This window comes from Stenella coeruleoalba, assembly GCF_951394435.1.
Source record: "Stenella coeruleoalba genome assembly, chromosome: 19".
NCBI lineage: Eukaryota > Metazoa > Chordata > Mammalia > Artiodactyla > Delphinidae > Stenella > Stenella coeruleoalba.
The window spans coordinates 18090494-18115586 of record NC_137165.1 but is presented as its reverse complement, the minus strand read 5'-3'; the positions used below and the strand labels follow the sequence as shown (position 1 = coordinate 18115586).

General features: G+C 37.7%; 1 protein-coding gene across 1 annotated transcript in view; it reads right to left on the bottom strand.

Annotated features, from left to right (window-relative positions):
• Positions 1-2021: 2021 nt before the first annotated feature.
• The window catches only part of ATAD5 (ATPase family AAA domain containing 5), a 36484-nt gene continuing 13412 nt past the window's right edge, over positions 2022-25093 (bottom strand). The window contains exons 7-23 of the mRNA XM_079903770.1: positions 21949-22133; positions 19727-19884; positions 18852-19011; positions 18078-18404; positions 15365-15461; positions 14077-14156; positions 13707-13849; positions 13469-13619; positions 11099-11275; positions 10734-10867; positions 10150-10243; positions 9407-9471; positions 6685-6865; positions 4261-4442; positions 2889-3754; positions 2279-2437; positions 2022-2172 (exon numbers count right to left, since the gene is read on the bottom strand). Of these exons, the coding sequence (XP_079759896.1) occupies positions 2094-2172; positions 2279-2437; positions 2889-3754; positions 4261-4442; positions 6685-6865; positions 9407-9471; positions 10150-10243; positions 10734-10867; positions 11099-11275; positions 13469-13619; positions 13707-13849; positions 14077-14156; positions 15365-15461; positions 18078-18404; positions 18852-19011; positions 19727-19884; positions 21949-22133 (3238 nt within the window). The 3' untranslated portion in view covers positions 2022-2093. The remainder of the gene's footprint in view (positions 2173-2278; positions 2438-2888; positions 3755-4260; positions 4443-6684; positions 6866-9406; positions 9472-10149; positions 10244-10733; positions 10868-11098; positions 11276-13468; positions 13620-13706; positions 13850-14076; positions 14157-15364; positions 15462-18077; positions 18405-18851; positions 19012-19726; positions 19885-21948; positions 22134-25093) is intronic.

Sequence of the window (25093 nt, the reverse complement as noted above, 5' to 3'; positions counted from 1 at the left end):
AGATGCTAAGTACTGAAGAGTCATCAAAATTTGGTTACTTTTATCACAAAAGTAAATCTTAAGTCTTACAGGAACCTTTAAGAATTGAGAAAATATTTCCCAAAATTATGCTTAACCTTAAAAAAAAAAGATATTAAATGTGTCCCTATTAGGGAGGAAAATACCCCCATTATTTCTTGGTTCTTGATCATTTAAATACAATTCTATGGAGTTATTTTACTTTGGTTCCTCAATTGATGAGGATTATCCGAATTTTCTAATAATTAAAGACCAAATTAACTGGTAAATGCTCTACAGGTAGTGGACTTCTGCATTCAGTAGAAAATAATAAATCCATATACTTAAAAAAATGCCTTAGATGTTATTCTCTTTTGTACAGGGACAAAAGCTATAAGATATAGACTATATCCAAGCCTATACAATATCCATATTTACCCAGATGATTACATCTGGAACTCTCTAAACATTGCAGTCTTTCAGCTTTAGCCTTTAATTAAATCAGTGTACTATCAATACAAGAAAAGGTAGGTTGAACAAATAAGAGGTAAAAACATTTTGTACACAGGTATACATCTATTTTTCAACTGTACAAAATTAGGATCCTTATCTTTTGAAGTGAAAATTAATTCACCAGATAATGTAACTGAATATTAAGCTAATATATAATATAAACACTTGAAATAGGAAACTATTTTCAGATACATCTGATTGCAAAAATGATTTTAAGTGAAATGTGGTATTTTAAAATCTTGTAATTAAAAATATATACTTTCTCCAAAAATATAACCTTAAGTCGAAATGGCTATCATGTAGAAATCCTAGGGTAGAATCCTTTGTTACAGTTTCAGTGAATAGCAGTTTGTCCAAAATATTTATATTATCATTAATATCTTTATGAAATAAAACACCAATGATATAAAAATACAAGAAAAATGTACAAATGATTTGAATTGTCAAAATATACAAGATATCACATTTGTATGGTTGCTAAGAAAGATTTACGAAAACTACAATTCATAATCTTGATTTCACCTTGTCAGCGTTCAGTGATTCACATGGTAAAAATATACTGGATGAGTACGCTAAAAATAATTTTATCAGGAAGATCTTCCTTTTTGAAATTTCTTTCCTAGGAAGTTTGCTTATGTATTATACATGCTATTTTGTATTTTGGATTGTATAAACTTATTTTATTTATTTATTTATTTATTTTGGCTGTGTTGGGTCTTCATTTCTGTGCGAGGGCTTTCTCTAGTTGCGGCGAGCAGGGGCCACTCTTCATCGCGGTGCATGGGCCTCTCACTGTCGCGGCCTCTCTTGTTGCGGAGCACAGGCTCCAGACACGCAGGCTCAGTAGCTGTGGCTCACGGGCCCAGCTGCTCCGCGGCATGTGGGATCTTCCCAGACCAGGGCTTGAACCTGTGTACCCTGCACTGGGAGGCAGACTCTCAACCACTGTGCCACCAGGGAAGCCCTGTGTAAACTTATTTTTAAAAAACATTATCACCTAGGTGATTCACATTCACAGCGTGGATTAAGGGTCACCAGAAGGGGAAAAATTATGGATTAGTTTAGCACTGAAGCACCTTTAGAAATATTCAGTGAACTCTACCTTCTAGAAACAGCTCACACACACACAAAAATACTCCAACAACGCTAAATCAGATAATACAAAAAAATTCAAAAAACCCCACCACTACCACAATTATAAATACAATTTGTAATTTTCACTTTAAATATTTACACACTAATAAGAAATATACAAATAGTATGTTTTAAATGTACATTAAGAGAAATAAACTCTTCCATGAAAATCACTATAAAAATGTCTCTTGGGCTTCCCTGGTGGCGCAGTGGTTGAGAGTCCGCCTGCCGATTCAGGGGACACAGGTTCATGCCCTGGTCCGGGAAGATCCCACATGCTGCGGAGTGGCTGGGCCCGTGAGCCATGGCCGCTGAGCCTGCGTGTCCGGAGCCTGTGCTCCGCAACGGGAGAGGCCACAACAGTGAGAGGCCCGCGTACTGCAAAAAAAAAAAAAATGTCTCTTAAGGACCATGTAAGAATCTGTACAAGGCACTGTAAATGTAGGATATTAAGGGAAGCCAGCTGCCAAAGTGTTCATAGTCTCTTTTGAAATGTTAAGATGAATTCCTTCAAGATAGTGCAGGAATCTGTCAAAATTACAAGGAAAAACATACTTTAATATTAATAGTTCCATCAGATGAGAATATTTATCAGTCTTGAAATAGTTATGTAAAATGTTTTTATAGAAACTACCTTCTTTTACTTTTTCCTTGTTCTTTTAGCTTCTCAGTCTTACAAATGTTTCGCAGAGTTGGCAAGTATTCTATTATACTAGCTTGTCTATTACCCAGGTTCGGAAGAGATCGGCTAGAAAACACACTTTTGATGACTGCTATCCTCTTCCAAGCACTGCTGTAAATTAAAAGTAATGCATTATTTTTTGATTTTTAATGCCCAATAAAAATGCAACAATCCCAAAACCAGCTGCTGGTCTCTGCTTCTCCCTGCTTCTGGTCTAGACTAGATTAACTGTATTCCAGATTCACTTTCTATATCATTTTCAACACATCAATCACTCCCATACTGAAAAGACTTTAATGGCTACCTGCTGTCTGCACAGCAAATCCAGACCCCTTCCCTGTTATCCAAGAGTCTCCCAAACCTAACCCCCACCCCAATCTCTCACTTTTTCTTCCCAGCAATCAGGCTGGTCTCCTTAACTGTCTCATTAGAAGCTACATTATTAATATGAAGGGCTTACCATGATCAATAAAGCCAGCATTTCAAAATTAGTAAGAGAAAGAAACTAATAATTTCCGCTTTATCATTTATTATTGAAAAGTAAACAGAAGTCAAGACTTACTCTAAATTAGCTGCTGACTGACTGAAGTGTACATTGTTGCGCTTTTGCGAAACATAAAAAGTAAGTTCTTTTGTTGGATCTCTTCCTACTTTCTTGCAAGAATTCAGGGAGGTTTCCAATGCTTTTGAAATAGTAGAAGAACATTTAGTAAAGCTGAGAGCTTCTACAGCTGCCTTTAATTCTCCAGAGCTTTGAGAGGTCCATCCATCACTACTCTCGAGACTAAACTCATCACAAAGTCCACTTTTAACCTTTCCATTTGTCCAGCCAAAATCATTTTTACCAAATTCCCTATGTTCCCTTACATCAGTTAAAAGGGCATCTAAGAAGGACATGTTGTCCATGAACTCGGTGAGAGAATTTAAACAGTGAGAAACAAGGACAGAATATTTCTTTTCTGCTGGTGTTTTAGGAGAACGAGGAATAGATTCAACGTTTGACTCTAGACATGTGTTTAGTTTCTTTGTCTCTGGATTGCTTTCTTTATCTCTAGCTTTGCTTTCTTCTGAATTTGGAGAAGATGCAGAGGAAAGCCTAATAAATTCATCAGAAAAGTCCAATTCGGTGTCAAATAAGTCACTATCATCTAAAATTACCATCTTTTTCTTATGTTTCTTTTTTTGTGACTTTTTCAATGGCTTCTCTCCTTCAGAAAGTTTCCTAGCAAGACATTTCATATTTTTTGTTGCTGCATTGGTGTCCACACTTACTGATGAACCAGAAAAGTTTTCTGTTTCTGGAATGATATTAACAGGTAATGGTAGAATGAACTCAAGATTACTATATAAGAAATCTACATTCCTCATTTGGAATTCTGTAAGAAGCTGGATGAGCTTATGCCATTCTTCCTTTGTTCTGATTTTGTGCTGAAAAACAATATTGAGTAAAGAAATGTCATAACAGTACATAGTCTGAACATTTTTCTACCCATATGAATATAGTGTCATTCCTATCTATTTTCAAAGTAATGAGTCGCTAACCCTCATAATTTTATTAACCTACACTTCCCTAATACATCAAATAGTATCATGAGTCTAAAAGATTAATTTAGACTGTTAATTTAAAAAATTAAATTCTCTAATAGTCAGTACATACCCTAATTCAATAATTAGAAGCTCATTTGCTTAAAAACTACTGTTCTGAAATTGTCTTTTTTTATCTGAAATATTTCTAAGTTCTATTCTAAATTCAATAATATACATTTAGAGCAAGGCCTATGCACCATTTGTCAAAGTGGTACAATGTGTTAAAATCAGAAATCTGAAGCCTGTAAAAATTACTGGTAAATTTAAGTTAACCTTAAGATTCAAAAGACAGAAGTGAGTGTTGGGAAGATGAAAAAGAACATAAATTTACTAGACATTGAAAATACCTTCAAAAATGAAAATAAGTCTTCAGATGGGGAAAAAATGTTCTTAAGGCCAAACAAGGTCTCAGCACAGCCAATGTCACATTTGGGAAGGTCTGTTGGATTCCTTTTACTATTTTTAGCATTATTTTTGGAATCAGGGTCATCTTCAGAGCAAACAAGTTGTACATTTCTGCTATTTCCTCCTACAAAATTAGTAAAAGAAAACCTTAGCTATCCATATTTTTATCAAATTGTAGCAAGCAATTATTTAAACAATTATTTAAAATCCAAGATCCTTTGGCATTTAAAAAAAATAAATTTATTTATTTATCTATTTTTGACTGTGTTGGGTCTTTGCTGCAGGCAGGCCCTCTCTAGTTGCAGCCAGCGGGGGCCACTCTTAGTTGCAATGCGCAGGCCTCTCTCCGTCGTGCCCTCTCCTGTTGCAGAGCACGGGCTCCAGAGCACAGGCACAGGCTTAGTGCCTGTGCAGCATGAGGGATCTTCCAGGGCCAGGGACTGAACCTACATCCCCTGCATTGGCAGGAGGATTCTTAACCACTGTGCCACCAGGGAAGTCCCCTTTGGCATTTTTTGGACCTAATCCTCATTTTGTTATTCTCCCCATATGTATCTAATTCATAAAGCGTACAATACAAACATGATTTCTACATAGGTTAAGTGGGGCTGGGGTGTGGGGTGGGCTTACAAAACAATCCAACAGAAAAAAGAGCAAGGACTGGACAGGCAAGTCACAGAAGAAACACAAATATCGAATAAACTCATAAAAAGATGTACAATTTTACCAGTGATCATGGAAATTAAAATAAGATACCATTCATTTTTCACCTTCTAAATTAGCAAAATTAAAAAAGATATTCACTGCATACTTTAACAACAAACTGAAGATGACTTAAATGTCACCTAGTAGGTAAAGGTTAGTTAAATTACGTTATATCCACTTTATATTATGGAATAGCATGCAGCTGTGAAAAAGAGAGGGCTAGAACTATACGTACTGACAATAAATTGTGAGGTAAGAAAAAGCAAATTGTTTAACAATACATATAGTATTGGTTAATTTTGCTAAATAAGTAGGTAGCAATATTTGTATATGCATAGATAAAGGTCTAACAGTAGCTACCTTTAAGAAGTGGGGCAAGATCTTTTACATTTTACGTTATATACTTCTGTATTGTCTGATTTCCAATGAGTGTGTATCTGTGTTTTATTTTTAAGACAGGAATGAAATGCATTTAAGATCTTCAAGAAAAGAAATAATGCTAAAGTTCTTGGTATTGCATTTTATAACCAGTAATATGGTGATAGTTATTACCTATTTTGTTTAAAATAGGATATTTTCCATGTCTTATTTATCATATTTACTTCTAAGAAATAGTTAAAACTGCCAGCTTAAATTGAATTAAATACTTTGAAAAAGAATAAGATATTAGGGCATCCCTGGTGGCGCAGTGGTTGAGAATCTGCCTGCCAATGCAGGCGACACGGGTTCGAGCCCTGGTCTGGAAAGATCCCACATGCCGCGGAGCAACTGGGCCCGTGAGCCACAACTACTGAACCTGTGCGTCTGGAGCCCGTGCTCCGCAGCAAGAGAGGCCGCAATAGTGAGAGGCCTGCGCACAGCGATGAAGAGTGGCCCCCACTCGCCGCAACTAGAGAAAGCCCTCGCACAGAAATGAAGACCCAACGCAGCCAAATAAATAAATTAATTAATTAAAAAAATAAGATATTAAATTTTGAACTAATCAGAAAACCAATAAGGGATTAATATTACAGAACTTCACCTTTTTAAAAATTAAATATTTGTATATTTCCCAGAGCAGGATCTGTAACTACAGAACTGTGACTATGGAGCATGGAAACCACAAACTATGAACTTCTTCAGGGAAGGAACCATGTCTTATTCATATAAACACAGGACCTGGCATGGAGAAAGTCCTCAGTAAATGTCTGTGACTTGAATTAGGTAACAGTGACTGAAGATTGGTAAGAAATAAAATAAAGCATTTCTGAAATAAAAGAGTTCTTAGGAAAGAGAGAATTATAGGCTATTAAGGAAGCTGAAAAGGAACTTACAATACAGTCATCTAAAAATAATTTACATATGGAAAAATTACCAATACTTATTTTTTTAATAAGTGAAAAAAGGAAGTTGCTAAATAATATAATTCTATTTGTTTATAAGCAGCTATGTTTATAAATGTACAAGTAACCATTTGTTCCAGGTTCAGTTTAATTGTATTTACCCACATTTAATGCTTACAGAACTTTTCATCAACTAAGTTGATGTATGTATGTTTCTTTTAATATTAACATGATACCTCAATGCTCAAAATTTTTATAATCTTTCAAATGTTTTGGTACAGCATATATTTTAATATAGGATCCCATTACAGAAATTTCTTTTACAACAAATCAACTTACGACAAAAAGATAATGGCCTTTCTTCTAAAAATCCACCTCCACTTCTAATCCAGAATTGTAAGTAAAGGATACTTTTTCTGATGTCACAAGTATTTGCTGTTAGCAATGTTACAAAATCTTTTACATCGGTTCTAAAATTCTCAGTCAAGCAGATCATCTGTAGGTAGCTGGCAACATTTAGCTGAGAGAGAGTGAGAGAGAGACAGGAGGGGAGAGGTGGGGGTAGGAGGGAGAGAGACACAGGAAAGAAACATGGTCAACTGCAGAGTTAACAGAAATACATCAATAACACCAAAAAGCAAGCCAAATTTTGCTAAGATTCACAATATTTTAAGCTCTTATTGAGAATGATCTAGAAAAATATAAAGGAATACGGTACCAAATTAAAAGCATTTACATAAACTTCTTTTATTAACTGTATACAGTCTGAGACAGCAAGGAAAATTTTATGGGAGATTCTCCAACCTGAATCCTGAAGGCAATTTTATTAAACCTTAAGAAAATCCCTTAGGGGGCTTCCCTGGTGGCGCAGTGATTGAGAATCTGCCTGCCAATGCAGGGGACACGGGTTCGATCCCTGGTCTGGGAAGACCCCGCATGTCGCGGAGCAACTAGGCCCGTGAGCCACAACTACTGAGCCTGTGCTCTAGAGTCCGCGAGCCACAACTACTGAGCCTGCATGCCACAACTACTGAAGCCCGCGACTAGAGTCCGTGCTCCGCAACAAGAGAAGCCACCACATTGAGAAGCCCACGCATCACAACAGAGTAGCCCCCGCTCACCGCAACTAGAGAAAGCCCCTTTGCAGCAACGAAAACCCAACGCAGCCAAAAATAAAAAATATATAAATGGGGCTTCCCTGGTGGCGCAGTGGTTGAGAGTCCGCCTGCCTATGCAGGGGACACGGATTCGTGCCCTGGTCCGGGAAGATCCCACATGCTGCGGAGCGGCTGGGCCCGTGAGCCATGGCCGCTGAGCCTGAGCGTCCGGAGCCTGTGCTCCGCAACGGGAGAGGCCACAACAGTGAGAGGCCCGCGTACCGCAAAAAAAAAAAAAGAAAAAAGAAAAAAATATATATAAATGTATAAATAAACTTATTTTAAAAAAAGGAAAGAAACTACTGGCACAGGTAATATGAGCAAATCTGAAAAAGCATTATGGTGTGTGAAAGAAACTAAATAAAAAATACTACATATTATAAGATTCTATTGACATGAAATTCTACAATTGGCAAAATTACAGTGACAGAAAACAGACTGGTAGTAGGCAGGGCCGAGGGGTTAGGACAAAGGACAGAACACAACGGTACACAAGGGAACTTTTGGTAGTAATAAAGATGTTCTCTATCTTGATGGACATGTGCTGTAACTACATTTGTCAAAATTCATTGAACCATACACTTGAAGTGGGTGTATTTTACTGTAAATAAACTATACTTCAAAGTTAATTAACAGAAAGCAAACATGCACACACACAGATGGATACCACTACCATGGCCAAAGTTAAAAAGACTGACAACAGTTGCCAGAATTCTCATGCACTGGAAACCTATCTGGCAGAGTCTTAAAAAGCTAAACAAATAAAAATAACATAATGCATATGATTCAACAATTCCACTGACAGAACAGCATGGATAAATCTAAAAAACATAATGTTAAATGAAAGAAACCAGATGTAAAAGGATACATAATGTTTCCTATTATTTGAAATTTCAGAATAGACAAAACTAATCTGAGTTAATACACATTAGAATAGTGGTTATCTGGCTTCCCTGGTGGCGCAGTGGTTGAGAATCTGCCTGCCAATGCAGGGGACATGGGTTCGAGCCCTGGTCTGGGAAGATCCCACATGCTGCGGAGCAACTGGGCCCGTGAGCCACAACTACTGAACCTGCGCGTCTGGAGCCTGTGCTCCACAACAAGAGAGGCCACGATAGTGAGAGGCCTGCGCACAGCGATGAAGAGTGGTCCCTGCTCGCCGCAACTAGAGAAAGCCCCTGCACAGAAACGAAGACCCAACACAGCCAAAAATAAATAAATAAATAAATAAATAAATAAAATAAAATAAAGAATAGTGGTTATCTCCGGTGGAGAGGGGAGTGCTGCCTAAAAAGGACCCAAGGGAACCTTTGGAGGTGATGGAAATGTTCTATATTTTGATCTGGGTGATGGTTACATGGATGTTTATCTCTGTTCACATTTTTCAATTTGTGTACTTAAGTGCACTTTTTTTTTTTTTTTTTTTTGCGGTACGCGGGCCTCTCACTGTTGTGGCCTCTCCCGTTGCGGAGCACAGGCTCCGGACGTGCAGGCTCAGCGGCCATGGCTCACGGGCCTAGCCGCTCCGCAGCATGTGGGATCTTCCCGGACCAGGGCACGAACCCGTGTCCCCTGCATCGGCAGGCGTATTCTCAACCACTGCGCCACCAGGGAAGCCCCTTAAGTGCATTTTTAACTATATGCAAATTTCACCTCAGTAAAGCACTGGTTACTATGAAAAAGACCTAATGAACACTGGAGTCTAGTGAAAATTTGAATACATGAATTTTGAAAAAGATATTTTTTTAAAGTAAAAAAAAAGATAATCAGAAGTCTCCTAAAATGCAGAAATTTTAACATACCCCTTAGTAACCACATTTAAAAATTATAACTAAATTTTATAATAAACCACCTTCTATATAATTGTGATATATAATTTATGCTGATCAAAATTCAAAACTTACCAGTGAAGGAGTGTTAAAATTAATTTCTTCAAAGAAGCCATCAAACATTAAACTAAATGTTGGATCTATGCAGAAAAAACATATTTTTAAACATTAAGACCACTAAGGTACTTTCTCTAGTCATACTTTTCTATGAAAGTATTCTATATTTCATCAGTAATGAAAATAAAATATGCAAATTATGTCATTAAGGAATTGAACTTACATCTTGACTTTTTAATTAAACTACCATCTCACTTGGGATTAATATGATTTTTATCGATATTTTTAGAGTATAATCATTAACTATCAAACGGGCTATTAATTTCTAAGTAGAGTCTAACACAAACATTTTCCAACAGAAATCCATAGCAGAGATATTCTACTGAATATTTGTAATGACAAATATTAGAAAAGAATGTTATAAAACAATATATAGGGAATTCCCTGGTGGTCCAGTGGTTAAGACTCCACGCTCCCAATGCCCAGGTTTGATCCCTGGTCAGGGAACTAGATCCCGCATGCCGCAACTAAAGATCCCACACTTGGCAATGAAGATCCCGCGTGCAGCAACAAAGACCCCATGCAGCCAAAAATAATTAATTAAAAAAAAAAAAAAAGATTTAGAAGCCTCCTCGTTTTAGGGAAAAAAACAGACTTAATTTACCAGCAGACTTCTAAAGGAACATATCTAACTAAAATTAGAAGCTTTCCCCAAATATTTTAATCAATAGTAAGTAATTGTAAAATCACTGGTTACTTACCACTTGTTGTAAGGATTACAGGCCTTTTCGTGGTTGCCATGAATGTTTTGATTGCATTCAAAAAGCCAGCATCTTCTTCGAAAATGACATCAACCTAAGAACAAGTGGTTATTAAAATATTAATGTAGTAACAATACACTTATTGGATGTCAGTTATGTTATCATAACTGTTATGTTATCATATCAGTTATCATAGTAGATACACTATATGTCTATTAGAGACAGAATTTATGAATTTGTGAACAGTGTGACTTCACACCATGCCAAAAGCTTACAACGTCTTATACTATTAAAAGGGTAAAAAAATTATCAAACGTTAAAAACAAAAAAATGCAGTCACCTATAATTGGATAAGTATGGGTCAGAATAATTTCTACAAACACTAAACAGTAACTGAATTGCATTAATCATGTTCCTAAAAAATTCTTCTATGGCTGACAGTTTCATTCACTTTAATTTCAAATAGATACAATTATTCCTGACCTTCTTGGCTATTTTACAGTCCTTTATAGTAAAACATACAGTAATCTTTAGAATAAGTTTTTATCAGGAGGTATCACAAATGTATACCTCTGTAAGCCTACCTCCTCAAACAGAATGAGAGATGTTGCATTTTTCCTGTTGGGCTCCTCAGCCCCAAACTCTTTGACATTTTTGTTAGTTGTGTTTGTAGATTTAGTCTGAATAATTGGTTTCTGTTCAAAAGAATTTTTGATTCCTGCATAAATAAAACATTAATATTTTAGATAAAATCAACTTTTAACAGAACACTGGATATTTCCACAGAATAAACTCAAACTGAAATCCATTATCAAAACTGAAACAAGGTATCAACACTCCTATATATATGACCTTCAGTGTAACTGAGGTTTAATAAATAGCAATAGGAACTCATGAACTGTGATCATATTTTTGTGTTATCAGGGCCTCTGTCAATTTAGTATCTTACCTTTATTATTTTCCAGAAGTGCTCCTATTTGTTCATTATTTTTTGGCTTAGAAGACACTTTAAAATAATTTGCCAAAGTTTTAGGTGGAAGTACTCGCTTTGGTCCACTACTTTGTGGTGATGGTGGAGGAAGTTTTCTTGGTGATGTAACAACCTTCTTGGGGGAGCTTAATTTTTCTGCCAAAAACAAATTTCACTTAAAGACAAATATTCTAAAAATTAAACAGATGGCAAGATTGAGTTATCCACAGTATATTTCTACCCTTACCAGTTAAAAAGCAAAGGTATAAAAATTCTTTTTCTTTCTTACATTCTCTTTCCAGTCAAATATTACTGTATTGTTAGTTATTCAACCAGTAGAGAAGGCAAAACCAATCATTTGGAAAAGATACTCTTTTCCAAGAAACATATATTCTTGAAGCAAAAATCTTCATAATCCCTTAATTCACTCTGTCTACATCTGCTTGAGGTCAGAAGAGGCTGGAGAAAAAGTGATATCGGTACATACTAAGCACATTACAGACTTTCCTGTGCAACTTCAATTTAACTCACAGTAAACTGATATTGCAAGCAAACGATATGTTTTTCTAGATATGCTATGAAAGATGGATACAAAGTTAAAAAACAAATGGCTGATGTCTACCCTTCAGAAGCCCAACAGTGGCCTGGCATTTATTCCAGAGCGTGTCCTTTGCTCCTCTCAAAGTACCCTCATTCAGCCTTTACAAGTGCTAGTTATTATCATATGGACTCAGAGCAGGATCTTCTTTATGTACCAGCATATGTGCACCATTCCATGACTGTGTCCTATTCTTTTTTAGTACCCTCATAGACCTTGCATATCATAGGTGTTCAGAAAACTTAGCGAAAATTTTGAGCTTGAAAATATTTATCATAGATATCACAATCATGTCATAAAAATAGGGCATTTTAGGGACTTCCCTGGTGGTGCAGTGGCTAAGACTCCACGCTCCCAACGCAGGGGGCCAGGGTTCAATCCCTGGTCTGGGAACTAGATCCCACATGCATGCCACAACTAAGAGTTCACATGCCACAACTAAGGAGCCTGCAAACCACAACTAAGACCCAACGCAAACAAATAAATAATTTTTTTTTTTTTAAATAGGGCATTTTAACACCACAAGGAAAGAGGTGTAATCTTAAAAATATTTAGGGCTTCCCTAGTGGCGCAGTGGTTGAGAGTCCGCCTGCCGATGCAGGGGACACGGGTTCGTGCCCCGGTCCGGGAAGATCCCATATGCTGCGGAGCCTGCGCGTCCAGAGCCTGTGCTCCGCAACGGGAGAGGCCACAACAGTGAGAGGTCCACGTACCGCAAAAAAAAAAAAAAAAAAAAAAAAAATTTAAATATCACTAAAAGTGGGATAACCAGTCATTACGTATCTCTTGGCATGTATGCCAGCACCAAAATGGAAATGAATCTAATCAACCCCACAGATCTAACTGCCAGTTTGTAAGAAATACAAGGAAGAGGAATGTGTTAACTGATACCATGAAGATATAATCAGCCAACTCTAGAATGTGAGAAATTTTATGACAAATGACCCATGTTCTTCAACAAATAAATGACATGAAAAGAAAGGGTGAGGGAGTTGTTAGATTAAAAGAAACTTAAGTGACATTAATCAAATGTAAACTGTGAACCTTGTTTGGATCCTGATTTGAACAAACCATTTGAAACAGAAAACTGAAATTAAACTACATATTACATCAAATTAAGGTATATAGTTAATTTTGTTAGGTCTGATTATGATATAGTGGTTATGCTTTTAAAAAAGTCCTTATCAGTTAGAGCTACATATTGAAATATATATACATGAGTAAAATTATGTGATGGTCCTGAGATTTGTTTTAAAACATAAAGTCCAAGAAAAATGAAAAAGGCATGTATATATATAGGAAAAGATTAAAAATGAATGGCAAAATTCTAATTATTGGGACTTCACTGGTGGCGCAGTGGTTAAGAATCAGCCTGCTAATGCAGGGGACATGGGTTTGAGCCCTGGTCGGGGAAGATCCCACATGCCACGGAGCAACTAAGCCCGTTCGCCACAACTACTGAGCCTTTGCTCTAGAGCCTGTGAGCCACAACTACTGAAGCCCATGGGCCTAGAGCCCGTGCTCCACAACAAGAGAAGCCACCACAATGAGAAGCCCGCACACCATGATGAAGAGTAGCCCCTGTGCACCGCAACCAGAGAAAGCCTGCATGCAGCAACGAAGACCCAATGCAGCCAAAAATAAATAAATAAAATAAATAAATTTATTTTTTAAAAATGCTAATTATTAAAATTCTTTTCTTAGATTTTAAGTTTTTAAACATTACAACTTCAGGAAAATAATTTACTTACTTGGTGACTTGCTTATGTTGTAGCTATTAAAAAAACAGGGTTTTTGTGAGTTTACACCTTGCTTGTCTACTTGATGGGACTGAGTAGCTTCCTTCAGCTGAGACAAAATTTGTCTACCACTGCGCTGAGAAGAGGCATTCACTTCAAATATCTAAAAGAATATATGAAAAAATGGCAGAATGGTTGATGTTTCCTTTTGTTTCAAGGGTAATTATTACATTAACATTTGTCCACTAACCTTAAATCCAAGCTCCTGAGCACAAGCATATACCGCAGCAGTTTTCCCCACTCCTGTTGGCCCTGTTATAAGAACAGTATTGCAAAGACGATTCTCTTCTTCATCATCTGAACTGCCTTTAAAGTCTATGCTGTCCAATGGATCTGAAAAATCATTCAAATGCACATAAAACAATTTCTTAGGCATCAATTCTGTCTCACCAAACCCAATGACCAAATCCCACAAACTTCCTGCCAATAAATGTTGGAAATTCAACGTACAAAAACTAAAAAAACAAATATAAAATATCAAACAAGCAGCTTTATAAAAATTTTCAGCTAATCTAATTCTAAAAATGTTCAGTGAAATGGAAAAAAATGACTCAAAATACCTTCCTGTTTCTCATCTCTTTTTCCCTTCAAATTCTGTCCTTCTTCCAATTCAGCTCTTCTTTTCCAGTCTTTCAACCAACTACCATAAGAAAATGTATGTTAATAAAAAAATTCACAGAATATAGATATCTCTTAGATGATACGTTAAAATGATTGTCGGGGGAAGTGATGGTATATTGTTAGTTTTTAAGAACTCCATAACATTTTTGAATCAACTATATAGTAGAATAATTTTACATGGACATGAATATTTTAAAATGAAGTAATTTTTGCCTAAATACTCAAGACAATATGTGCAAGGATATTCACTGCAACACTGTTTATATTAGCCTCCAAAAGGAAAAACCTAAAAATACATCAGTAACGGAAAAGATACCTTATGGTATGTATGCTCACATAAGAAATCAGTACAGAGAAACTATGAAGAACTGACTGTATGGTGACATGAAAGATGTGTAATATATTGATACAATCCTAAGTATGAGCAGAAAGATTAAGTTCTAGTCTGGAGCTAGACTGAGTTTAAATTCCAGCTCCACCACTTTCTAGCTGTGTGACCTTGGACAAATAACTCAACCTCTCTGGGCCACATTCCTCATGAGGAACAGTATTTACCCTCATAGGATTGTTCTAAGGAGCAAATGAGCTAAGCATGATCAAGTGCTTAGAACACTGCCAATCTCAAAGGTTTTATTATTATGAGTCCCAATTCCTTGTATGAAATCCTTTGGGCCAGTTAAGTTTTAGAATTCAGGATTTTTCAGATATTAGAAATGTAATTTGGTACATATACTACATAAAACATAATACCCCTAGTGGGTCTGTGGCAGTACATCCATAATCACTGAATATTTCTAGTTAAAAAAATATGAACTCCTACTAAGTGGGGCTGATAAAGACTATAATAAACTTTATGTATATAATAAAGTTAATAAACTTTAAATTTCCAGAACTCTTTGGAGGTGGGAATTATAGACAAAGGATTATTACCTGAATTAGTAGTAATATGATCCTATTTGTTAGGAAGAAAGGAGCAAATATATGCATTAAAAGTTTTCTGGAAGGTTTTACAAGACAATTTTAATAGTCATTTACCTCTAGGGAGTAGAAACAGGAGAAAAGAGGTACATTTACTTTTCACTGAAAATTCTTCTTCCTTTTTCTTTTTTTTTAAGATTTTACCTTGTGATGTATTACTTTATAATTTCTAGATTTTAGCACAAATAAAATAAATACTAAAACTAGATTCAAAAACTATTTCTCGATTCCTTTACAAATTTTACCAACCTATGTAACTTTCTAATAGCTAGCTCATTGCCTATGAGTTCACCAGAGTTCTGAGGTTGATACTTTTCTGTCCAAAGCATGTCTTCAGTTCCAGAATCTAAAGCAAAAAATATATATTAAAGTATTTTGTTTCTTGGCATAAACATATATTCTTAGGCATTTACATTATTGTTTCATGTAACAATAAGTATTTGTACAAATATTTTTATTTACAAATTGCCAAAAAGGCAATTTCAAAACTTAACATTACATTAAAAATTTTTCACATCAAAACCCTTCCCTCTTAAAAGCTAAGCACCATAAAGTCTTATGACAATAAGATTTAAAAGTATACATTAAAAATTTTAATAATCACTCAAGAAACACAAAATATGAAAAATAATTTGTACTGTAAGAAATAATCTAAAGAACAAATGCAGCATAATTTTCATGGAGCCTCTTCTTGACAACTAAAAAGATACATTAAAACATTCTAGGAGGTCAGCCTGAGTAAACGGAGAGATGCTACACTCCCAATTGAGAAGAGTTAGGAAGATGCCAGTCCCCTCCAAATTAATCTACGTTGTGGTATGCATCTCCCTCTTTTTTTTTTTTGGCCGCACCACGTGGCATTAATCTACATTCTAATGCAAAATCAAAACCCCAGTGGAATTTGTAGGGTAAGGGAATCTATAGTTTATTTAGTGGAGTCAATGCATGAAAATAGTTTTAAAAAATGACAGATGGATGGATCTAGAGATTGTCATACTGAGGGAAGTAAGTCAGACACAGAAAGATAAATATCATATGATATTGCTTATATGTAGAATCTAAAATAAAGGGTACAAATGAACTTATTTACAAAACAGAGGTAGAGTCACAGATGTAGAAAACAAACTTATGGTTACCAGGGGTAAGGACAGGGAGGGATAAATTGGGAGATTGGGATTGACATATACACACTACCACATATAAAATAGATAACTAATAAGAACCTACTGTATAGCACAGGGAACTCTACTCAATACTGTGTAATGGCCTATCTGGGAAAAGAATCTAAAAAAAGAGTGGATATAGGTATATGTATAACTGATTCACTTTGCTGTACACCTGAAACTAACACAACATTGTAAATCAACCATGCTCCAAGAAAAATTTTAAAAAGGGCTTCCCTGGTGGTGTAGTGGTTACGATTCTGCCTGCCAATGCAGGGGACAGGGGTTTGATCCCTGGCCCGGGAAGATCCCATATGCCGCGGAGCAACTAAGCCTGGCCACCCAACTACTGAGTCTGCGCTCTAGAGCCACAACTACTGAAGCCCGTGCGCCTAGAGCCCATGCTCCACAACAAGAGAAGCCACCGCAATAAGAAGCCTGAGCACCACAACGAAGGGTAGTCCCCGCTCGCCCCAACTAGAGAAAGCCCACGCACAGCAACGAAGACCCAACACAGCCAAAAATAAAAACAAATAAATTAATTAATTTTAAAAAATTAAAAAAAATTTTTTTTAATATAGAGGGGCTTCCCTGGTGGCGCAGTGGTTAAGAATCCACCTGCCAATGCAGGAGACACGGGTTCGAGCCCTGGTCTGGGAAGATCCCACATGCTGCGGAGCAAATAAGCCTGTGTGCCACAACTACTGAGCCTGCGCTCTAGAGCCCGTGAGCCACAACTACTGAGCCTGTGCCACAACTACTGAAGCCTGTGCGCCTAGAGCCCATGCTCCACAACAAGAGAAGCCACCGCAATAAGAAGCCTGCGCACCACAATGAAGGGTAGTCCCCGCTCGCCCCAACTAGAGAAAGCCCACGCACAGCAACGAAGACCCAACGCAGCCAAAAATAAATAAATAAATAAATAAATAATTTTTAAAAAATACAGAGACTTGCTGTACAAATTATCAAAACATAATCTAAATGGATGCATTAATTCAATAGAATGTTTCAGAAAAGCTACGTAACCAAATGGGAATATGTCAAAAATATGTGAAACAGGTGTAAAATAATAGGTAGAGTGTGATTCCAGGTTGTTGTTGGTTTTTTTTTTTTGTGGTACGTGGGCCTCTCACTGCTGTGGCCTCTCCCGTTGTGGAGCACAGGCTCTGGACACGCAGGCTCAGCGGCCATGGCTCACAGGCCCAGCCGCTCCGCAGCATGTGGGATCCTGCCGGACCGGGGCACGAACCCGCATCCCCTGCATCGGCAGGCAGACTCTCAACCACTGTGCCACCAGGGAAGCCCCCTGTTTTTTTTGTTTGTTTGTTTGTTTTTTTAATTTATTTGGCTGCACCAGGTCTTAGTTGCAGCACTCAGGATCTTCGTTGCCGTGTGCGAGATCTTCATTGCGGCATGTGAGATCTTTTTTGTAGTTGCAGCATGCAGGATCTTTAGTTGGGGCATGCGGGATCTTTAGTTGAAGAAGGCAGGATCTAGTTCCCTGACCAGAGACTGAACCCGGGCCCCCTGCATTGCGAGCGTGGAGTCTTAACCACTGGACCACCAGGGAAGTCTCCAGGTTTTTAAAAAAGCATATGTATTTAGGGAAGCACAGAAAAATCAAAGACCAAACAGCAATCTGTTAAACGTGGTTATCTGGAAGACTCTAATCAGTGAGGCTTCCACTTCTTATTTTGTTTGAATGTTACAGTGAGCATATATTAAGAGACAGGGGAAAAATGAGAAGTTAAAAACAAACAAAAAAACCTCTAGGACCAGAGGGAGAAAGTCTAATTTACCCGGAATAGAAGATACTTCTGACGTAGACGTGTCACCATCTATTATCAGAATATCAGAATCTTCTACGGCTTCTGTTTCCACTTTACACCTTGTACTCAAAGCTGTTCGTTTCTTCCTGGATGTTTTAGGAAATAAACCTTTGGAAGAATCTAGCTTTATCCCACTGGAGTTGTTTCTTTTGTCAAGTTCTTCTAGTTTCCCACTTATCTTTTTTGGACTTTCTGAATACTCATTTGGTTTCTTTCTTTTGGATTTATGATTTTCCATTTCCACTCGTTTCCTTTTGGTTTCTTTTCGACTGACGTCGGGCTCTAGTTTTGGACTTTCTATTTGGGGAATTATTGAAATGCATGTGCTTATTAATCAACAAAAAACAAATTTTAATACCCAATAATCTTAATACCACTTCAAAATATCCAATAGCCTTATCTATAAAGTGAAAACGCAAGAATCAAATGTGGCATACTGAAAGCAAGCTGGATAACTTGTTATTTAGATTGCCTTTTGTACGGGCTATATAAACTACCTCATCTAAGGCTTTCCTTAAATAAATTATTAGTATTTTAACATAATTAAAGCTGTCTTTGTGTTGCCAACTCTGGAAGCTGTCAGGGGCTAACACTGTATCACACAAGTTGCTTTACTTTAATTGAACCGTTCTCCCTATCAACCATAAGTAATAGTCTCTCGGTGGTGACCACTTCCAAGAGTCAATGGCTAAGCTTAGTGTTTTCAAAACTGAAATGTTAACAGAAATAATAATTATCACTAACCTTGTTTACGATGACACTTGGAAAGTACCTGGTGCTCAGTTCGCTTTTTTAGAAGCAAAGGGAAGTATTTCCTCAAAGAAAACTCGGGATTTGACCACCTAATTTCCTCCAGCAAAAGATTTCGTACTTCTTCAGTCAAATCCTTCCTTCTCCCAACAAACTGCAATAAAGAATAAAATGCTCAATTAAACCCACATTGTCCATTAATATTAATCAGAATACTACCAACTACTTTCTGTCTATAAGTCTATGTCATTGTAGGATTAGCTTTAGTCACTAAATACAATCTCGATGGCAAAGCTGCATTTGCACAGCTTTAGAAGGACTTGGTTCATGTTTTTTTTAAAATATTTATTTGTTTATTTATTTGGTTGCACCAGGTCTTAGTTGCTGCAGGAGGGCTCCTTAGTTGCGGCTCGAGGGCTCCTTAGTTGTGGCATGTGAACTCTTAGCTGCAGCATGCATGTGGGATCCAGTTTCCTGACCAGGGATCGAACCCAGGCCCCCTGCATTGGAAGCACGGAGTCTTATCCACTGTGCCACCAGGGAAGTTCCTTAGTTCATATTTTTATTGTTCTTTCTTTTCAACTAATTGTATTTTACTCATTTATGAGATTATAATTCTGACTGATAAAGTATCTAAATGTGCTATGTAATCTAATATTCTTTTAAAACTGGCTATCATTAATTCTTAGTATGTTTTTAAAGCTCTAGGACTATTTAAAACAGATATGTACTTCAACTGGGATTTATTTTTTAAAATTGGACTCTAGGAAGAGATGAATTTTAGGCCACAGCAGTAAATATCCAAAATTTTTTCCCTCTGAAAGATATGAAGGAAACTGCCTACAATGGATGACCACTCTCATACTTACCACAACAGCAGAATTATTACTTTTTGAATTTGAATTCAATGTTGAAAATTCACCAAGAGCCATGACACATTTTGAGAGATCTATTACTTTAGTATTCAGTTCTTTAAGTTTAGTTAAGAGAGGACAAGTGGGTGGTTTCAAATGCCACAAATGGCACCCTAAAGAAAAACAGAAAAATTATGTTAATTACCTTCATTCATATCCTTATCCACTTATCAAATACCAACTAAATAAACATGAGAAGATTTGACAACAACTACATAGTTAACACAAATGTACCAAAACTCAAATGAGTATACAGGAAACAATACCCTCACCTCCAACAAATACAATTCATAAAAATTACCCAGTCTTCCCTCCCAATTGTTAAAAATAAGCAAATATTAGCATATTTTCTTTCCTTTTTAAATCAACTTTGCTAATCAGGTTAAAAATTTCAGGGGCAGTTAGCATCCTGAAATCCAGATTCTGTTACTAGGTGAGCGTGGGCATGATCCTAAGGAAAAGCATAACTAACTTCTATAATTGAACATACTATTAGAAAATGCTTTAGAAAACTGAACTAGGGACTTCCCTGGTGGTCCAGTGGTTAAGAATCTACCTTCCAATGCAGGAGATGCAGGTTCGATCCCTGGTCAGGGAACTAAGATCCCACATGCTGCGGGGCAAGTAAGCCCACGTACCACAACTACTGAGCTCGCACGCCTCAACTAGAGAGTCTGCATGCGCAAACTACAGAGCCCACACACTCGGGAGCCCACTGCACCACAACTACAGAGCCCATGTGCTCTGGAGCCCGCGCGCCACAACTAGAGGGAAGCCCACGCGCCACAACGAAGATCCTGCGTGCTGCAACTAAGACCCGACTCAGCAAAAAAGAAAATTAAATAAATAAATATGTAAAAACAAAAATAAACTAGTAAAAGTAACAAGAAAGCCTTCATCAACAGAATGGCCAGTGAAAGAACTGGGAAAAAAAGAAAAGTGGAATATTACTAGAAAGACTGACTGGGAAGTTCCCCATAAAAGAGAGGCTAAACAAAACTCAAAAACTACCAAGATCATGGGCTCTCCTAGTGGCGCAGTGGTTGAGAATCTGCCTGCTAATGCAAGGGACACAGGTTTGAGCTCTGGTCTGGGAAGATCCCACATGCCACGGAGCAACTAGGCCCGTGAGCCACAACTACTGAGCCTGCACGTCTAGAGCCTGTGCACCGCAAACAAGAGAGGCCGCAATAGTGAGAGGCCCGCGCACCGCGATGAAGACTGGCCCCCCGCTTGCCACAACTAGAGAAAGCCCTCTCACAGAAACGAAGACCCAACACAGCCAAAAATAAATAAATAAATAAATGTGGGTTTAAAAAAAAAAACGATCAAGGTCAGAAACATAAAAGGAAAAGAAAAGAGAACAGAACATAGTGAACATTTCATGAGTAGAGGGAATAGACCAAACCAAACCACAAAGCCAGCTGAGAAGAATATAACTGTTTTTGTGCTGACAAAAAAACTCTAGGTAGGAACAACAACAAAGTAAAGATAGAACGCTTTGTACATTATCAGTAATTAAAAACTACATAAGTAAAGTAGGACTGTGGTTGCCATAGCACTTGGATCCAAAGAGAATTAGCTCAGGATCAAGCTAGCACCACCTCACAAGGCTTGGGCAAACAGCTCGCTCTCATGCACGGTGCATGTGAGAAAAGAGCAAACTAGAGCAATGGAGCACTGTTGCTCCATCGTTGGTCCAATGGAGCTCCCTGTTACCAATTCCAGGATATAGCCCACAAGATACTTTTGTGGTACTAAACAGCACAAGCTGTTCTGGAAAGGAGGCAAACAGATTTCCCTTGAACAGTGAACAGCAGACTGGACAAAGACAGGGCTGGAGCTCCTCTGAGAAATTCTTAAAGATGATCTATTCACACACAGGCTATGATTTCAGAAGGGAACTGCCTTCCTTTTAGAACACAGCGCCCATCTGGACAGCATTCACTTAAGGGCCCACACACGTGCCTGCCCTCCCCTGGCATCAGGGGTAAGGGCTGAGGATGCCTTTGGCTTTCTTGCCCCACCCCCTTCCTCAGTCCAAGGCTGAAGAAGAGAGGATAAAACACTAAATTCCCCATAAGAATTATACCTAAACCTTTGTCTCACCTTAAACCAACTTACATAGTTTCATATTACTACTAACATTTAAAAATATTTCATAGTAATAAACTCACCATCATCTTTTTGCTGAACATGAACGACGCTCTGGAAACTGGTACTCACTGCATTGTACACATCTAACGCAGCAGCTTTCTTTGCAATTTGTCGTTTCAACAAATCTGGCAAACCACTCATTAGAAAGTCACGCTTTGCTTTAAACTGCACATCACCAGCCTGAGGCTTCTCAGTTGCATCTTGACTTTTAAGAAAATGATGTAAGAAAAGGAGAGCTAAGGTTATAAACACTTAAAAAAATAAACTAACTATACAATAAATACTTCTTAATTTTATTTGAAAAAATTTAATCAGCTACCTGAGATGTTAGCTGGTCAAATTCTTTTTCTGCTTATCGTAAAAACGAAAGTCTTTCAGTGTTAAAAAAAATTTAAATAAAAATAAGTATATACAGAAAATAATGTCTTGAAGGACATCCACCAAAATGTCTGTCTTCCTTTTTTTAATTTAAACATACATTTATATTATAATCAGAAAACAAAATCAGTGCCACATTTCTAAAAGTTAATACAAGAACTTCTAAGGTAATATTGTTTCCAATACAATAGCAGGAACCTTAAGGCCCTTACTATTGATGTCTCAGTTTCACCTGGCTTATCTTGTATTGCTAATCATAAGAATCTTGACTTTAGCGGGAAGTTGGTGAAAGGGTAGAGGAGGATGGGATGATGGAGTGGCGGAGGGGAGAGAGAGCATGGTGCTGGTGTGTCACGGCTTATACACCCTTCCTAGCCTGCCATATATAGAGTGAGGACTGTAATATTCTCTGCAAACTGAAATTTGGGTTGGTAATTAAGAAGAGGCTTCAAAAACTTCTATTCCTTTCCCATTTGAGAGAAATGAAGAAAAGATGAGATCTAAAGCCAGACTGAAGAGATTAATCTCAGAAAAGAGGAGGTGTACCTTTTTGACTATTAATTGGAGGGGAGGATGAAAAGATGGGTGAAGTAGCTATATTAGTATGTGCCTGTAGCAGAAGGTAAACTTTAAGGAGGGGGTACAAGGTACTAATAAAAAATATACACACATATATTATATACAGTTAGAAATAGTTTTGATGTGTGTGTGTGTGTGTGTGTGTGTGTGTGTGTGTGTGTGTATTTCCTAGCTTTATCTGCTGAGAAAGCCTAGAAGCACTGATACCTCAGGAGCAAAATAAGCACCTCCACTAAAAGGAACCAGGGCTCCTTGCAGAAGAGGCTAATTAAAGAGCTGGGGCAGGGCAAATAAAAGATGAGCCTGGAATATCTTTGTGTTCAAAAAAGTAAGAAATGCTCTATAAATGATGAGTATGTGTCAAAGGGGCAGAGAAACCAAGCTGAAGGGCTTCCAATGGCCAAATTAGAATCAATTTGAGCATTAAAATTATTAATGGATTAAAACCCAGAGAATAAAACAGGAATCCATGAGTAAATGGGTAAATACTGGAAACAACCCAAATGGCCACCAATAAAAGAATAAATTGTGGTAAATATATTCGTATAAGGAATACTATTCGGCAATAAAAAAGAATAGACTACTGATATTCTTTGACTGAAAGAAGCCAGAGACAAAAGTATACCTCCTGTATGATTTCATTTCTATGAAATTCTAGAAAAGGCAAACTAATCTATACCAACAGAAAGCAGATCACAGGTTGCATGGCATTGGGAGTGGAAGCAGGGATGAACTGCAAAGAGGCAAAAGGGAATTTTTGAGAGTGATGAAATGTTCTCTATTGTGGTGGCGATCACACAGGTGTGTACATTTGTTAAACCTCAAACTGTTTACTTAATATGGGTGCATATGATTGTATGTACATTATACCTGAATAAAGTTGGTTTTAAAAAATATATGTGTACTGAACAAGAGCAGTTAGGCACAAAACAATATATACAAAGTTTACATGAAGTTCTAAAACAGACAAGACTAACTCATGGCAACCGAAGTCAAACTAACTGATGGTAATAGAAATCAGAAGAGTGGTAACCTTTTGTTGTGGTGGTGATGGTGGTGATACAGGAAAAGAGTAAGTAACCGTTAGGGAGTAAAAGAAAGATGTTATATCTTGACATCTTGATACACTTTGATAAGTGTACTTATCAAAACTGTATACTTAAGATTTGTGCATTTAACAATATGTAGTTATTCCTCAATAAAACTGAAACAGGAAAAAAACCAAATAACCTGAACTCATGTCCCTAAACCTGGTCTTCTTCCATCATGCCATCTACTGGCACAGACCAGAACTTAAGTGTCATCCTTCTACCTTCATCTCTCCCACCCCCAGCCCCCATGTCTAATTAATCATCAAGGGTTCTTAAATTTATCTCCTAAAATCTTTTCATACATCGTCTCCAGCACCTGAGTCCACACCTCCATCATCTCACACCCAAACTCTTGCATCCACTCTAATCCCTCTTCCATCCCACTCTCTGTACAAGAGCCAAATTAATCCAGCAGTCAAATTAAACTTTCAAAATCCAAATGTTTATGTCCATACTTCTGTTTAAAACCCTCTGATTGCAGGTTTCCCTGGTGGCACAGTGGTTGCGAAGCCGTCTGCCGATGCAGGGGACACGGGTTCGTGCCCCGGTCCGGGAAGATCCCACATGCCGCGGAGCGGCTGGGCCCGTGAGCCATGGCCGCTGAGCCTGCGCGTCCGGAGCCTGTGCTCCACAACGGGAGAAGCCACAACAGTGAGAGGCCCCGCATACTGCAAAAAAAAAAAAAGAAAATCCTTGCTTGACCAGACCAAATCAACTAAACAAACTTTTCTTTTTTTTTTTTTTACAATTTTTTTTTTTTTTTTTTTTTTTTTTTGCGGTACGCGGGCCTCTCACTGTTGTGGCCTCTCCCGTTGCGGAGCACAGGCTCCGGACGTGCCCGCTCAGCGGCCATGGCTCACGGGCCTAGTCGCTCCGCGGCATGTGGGATCTTCCCGGACCGGGGCACGAACCCGTGTCCCCTGCATCGGCAGGCGGATTCGCAACCACTGTGCCACCAGGGAAGCCCTCAACAAACTTTTAATAGACCTTTGTACCTCTCCTTCTTAGCACACTGCAATTTTTCATTTGTTGGCCCAATTAATGTTTAATCAGAGATTGTCTTTCCTCTAGGGTATAAGCCTCCTGAGGACAGGGAATGTGTCTTATTCCCCATGAT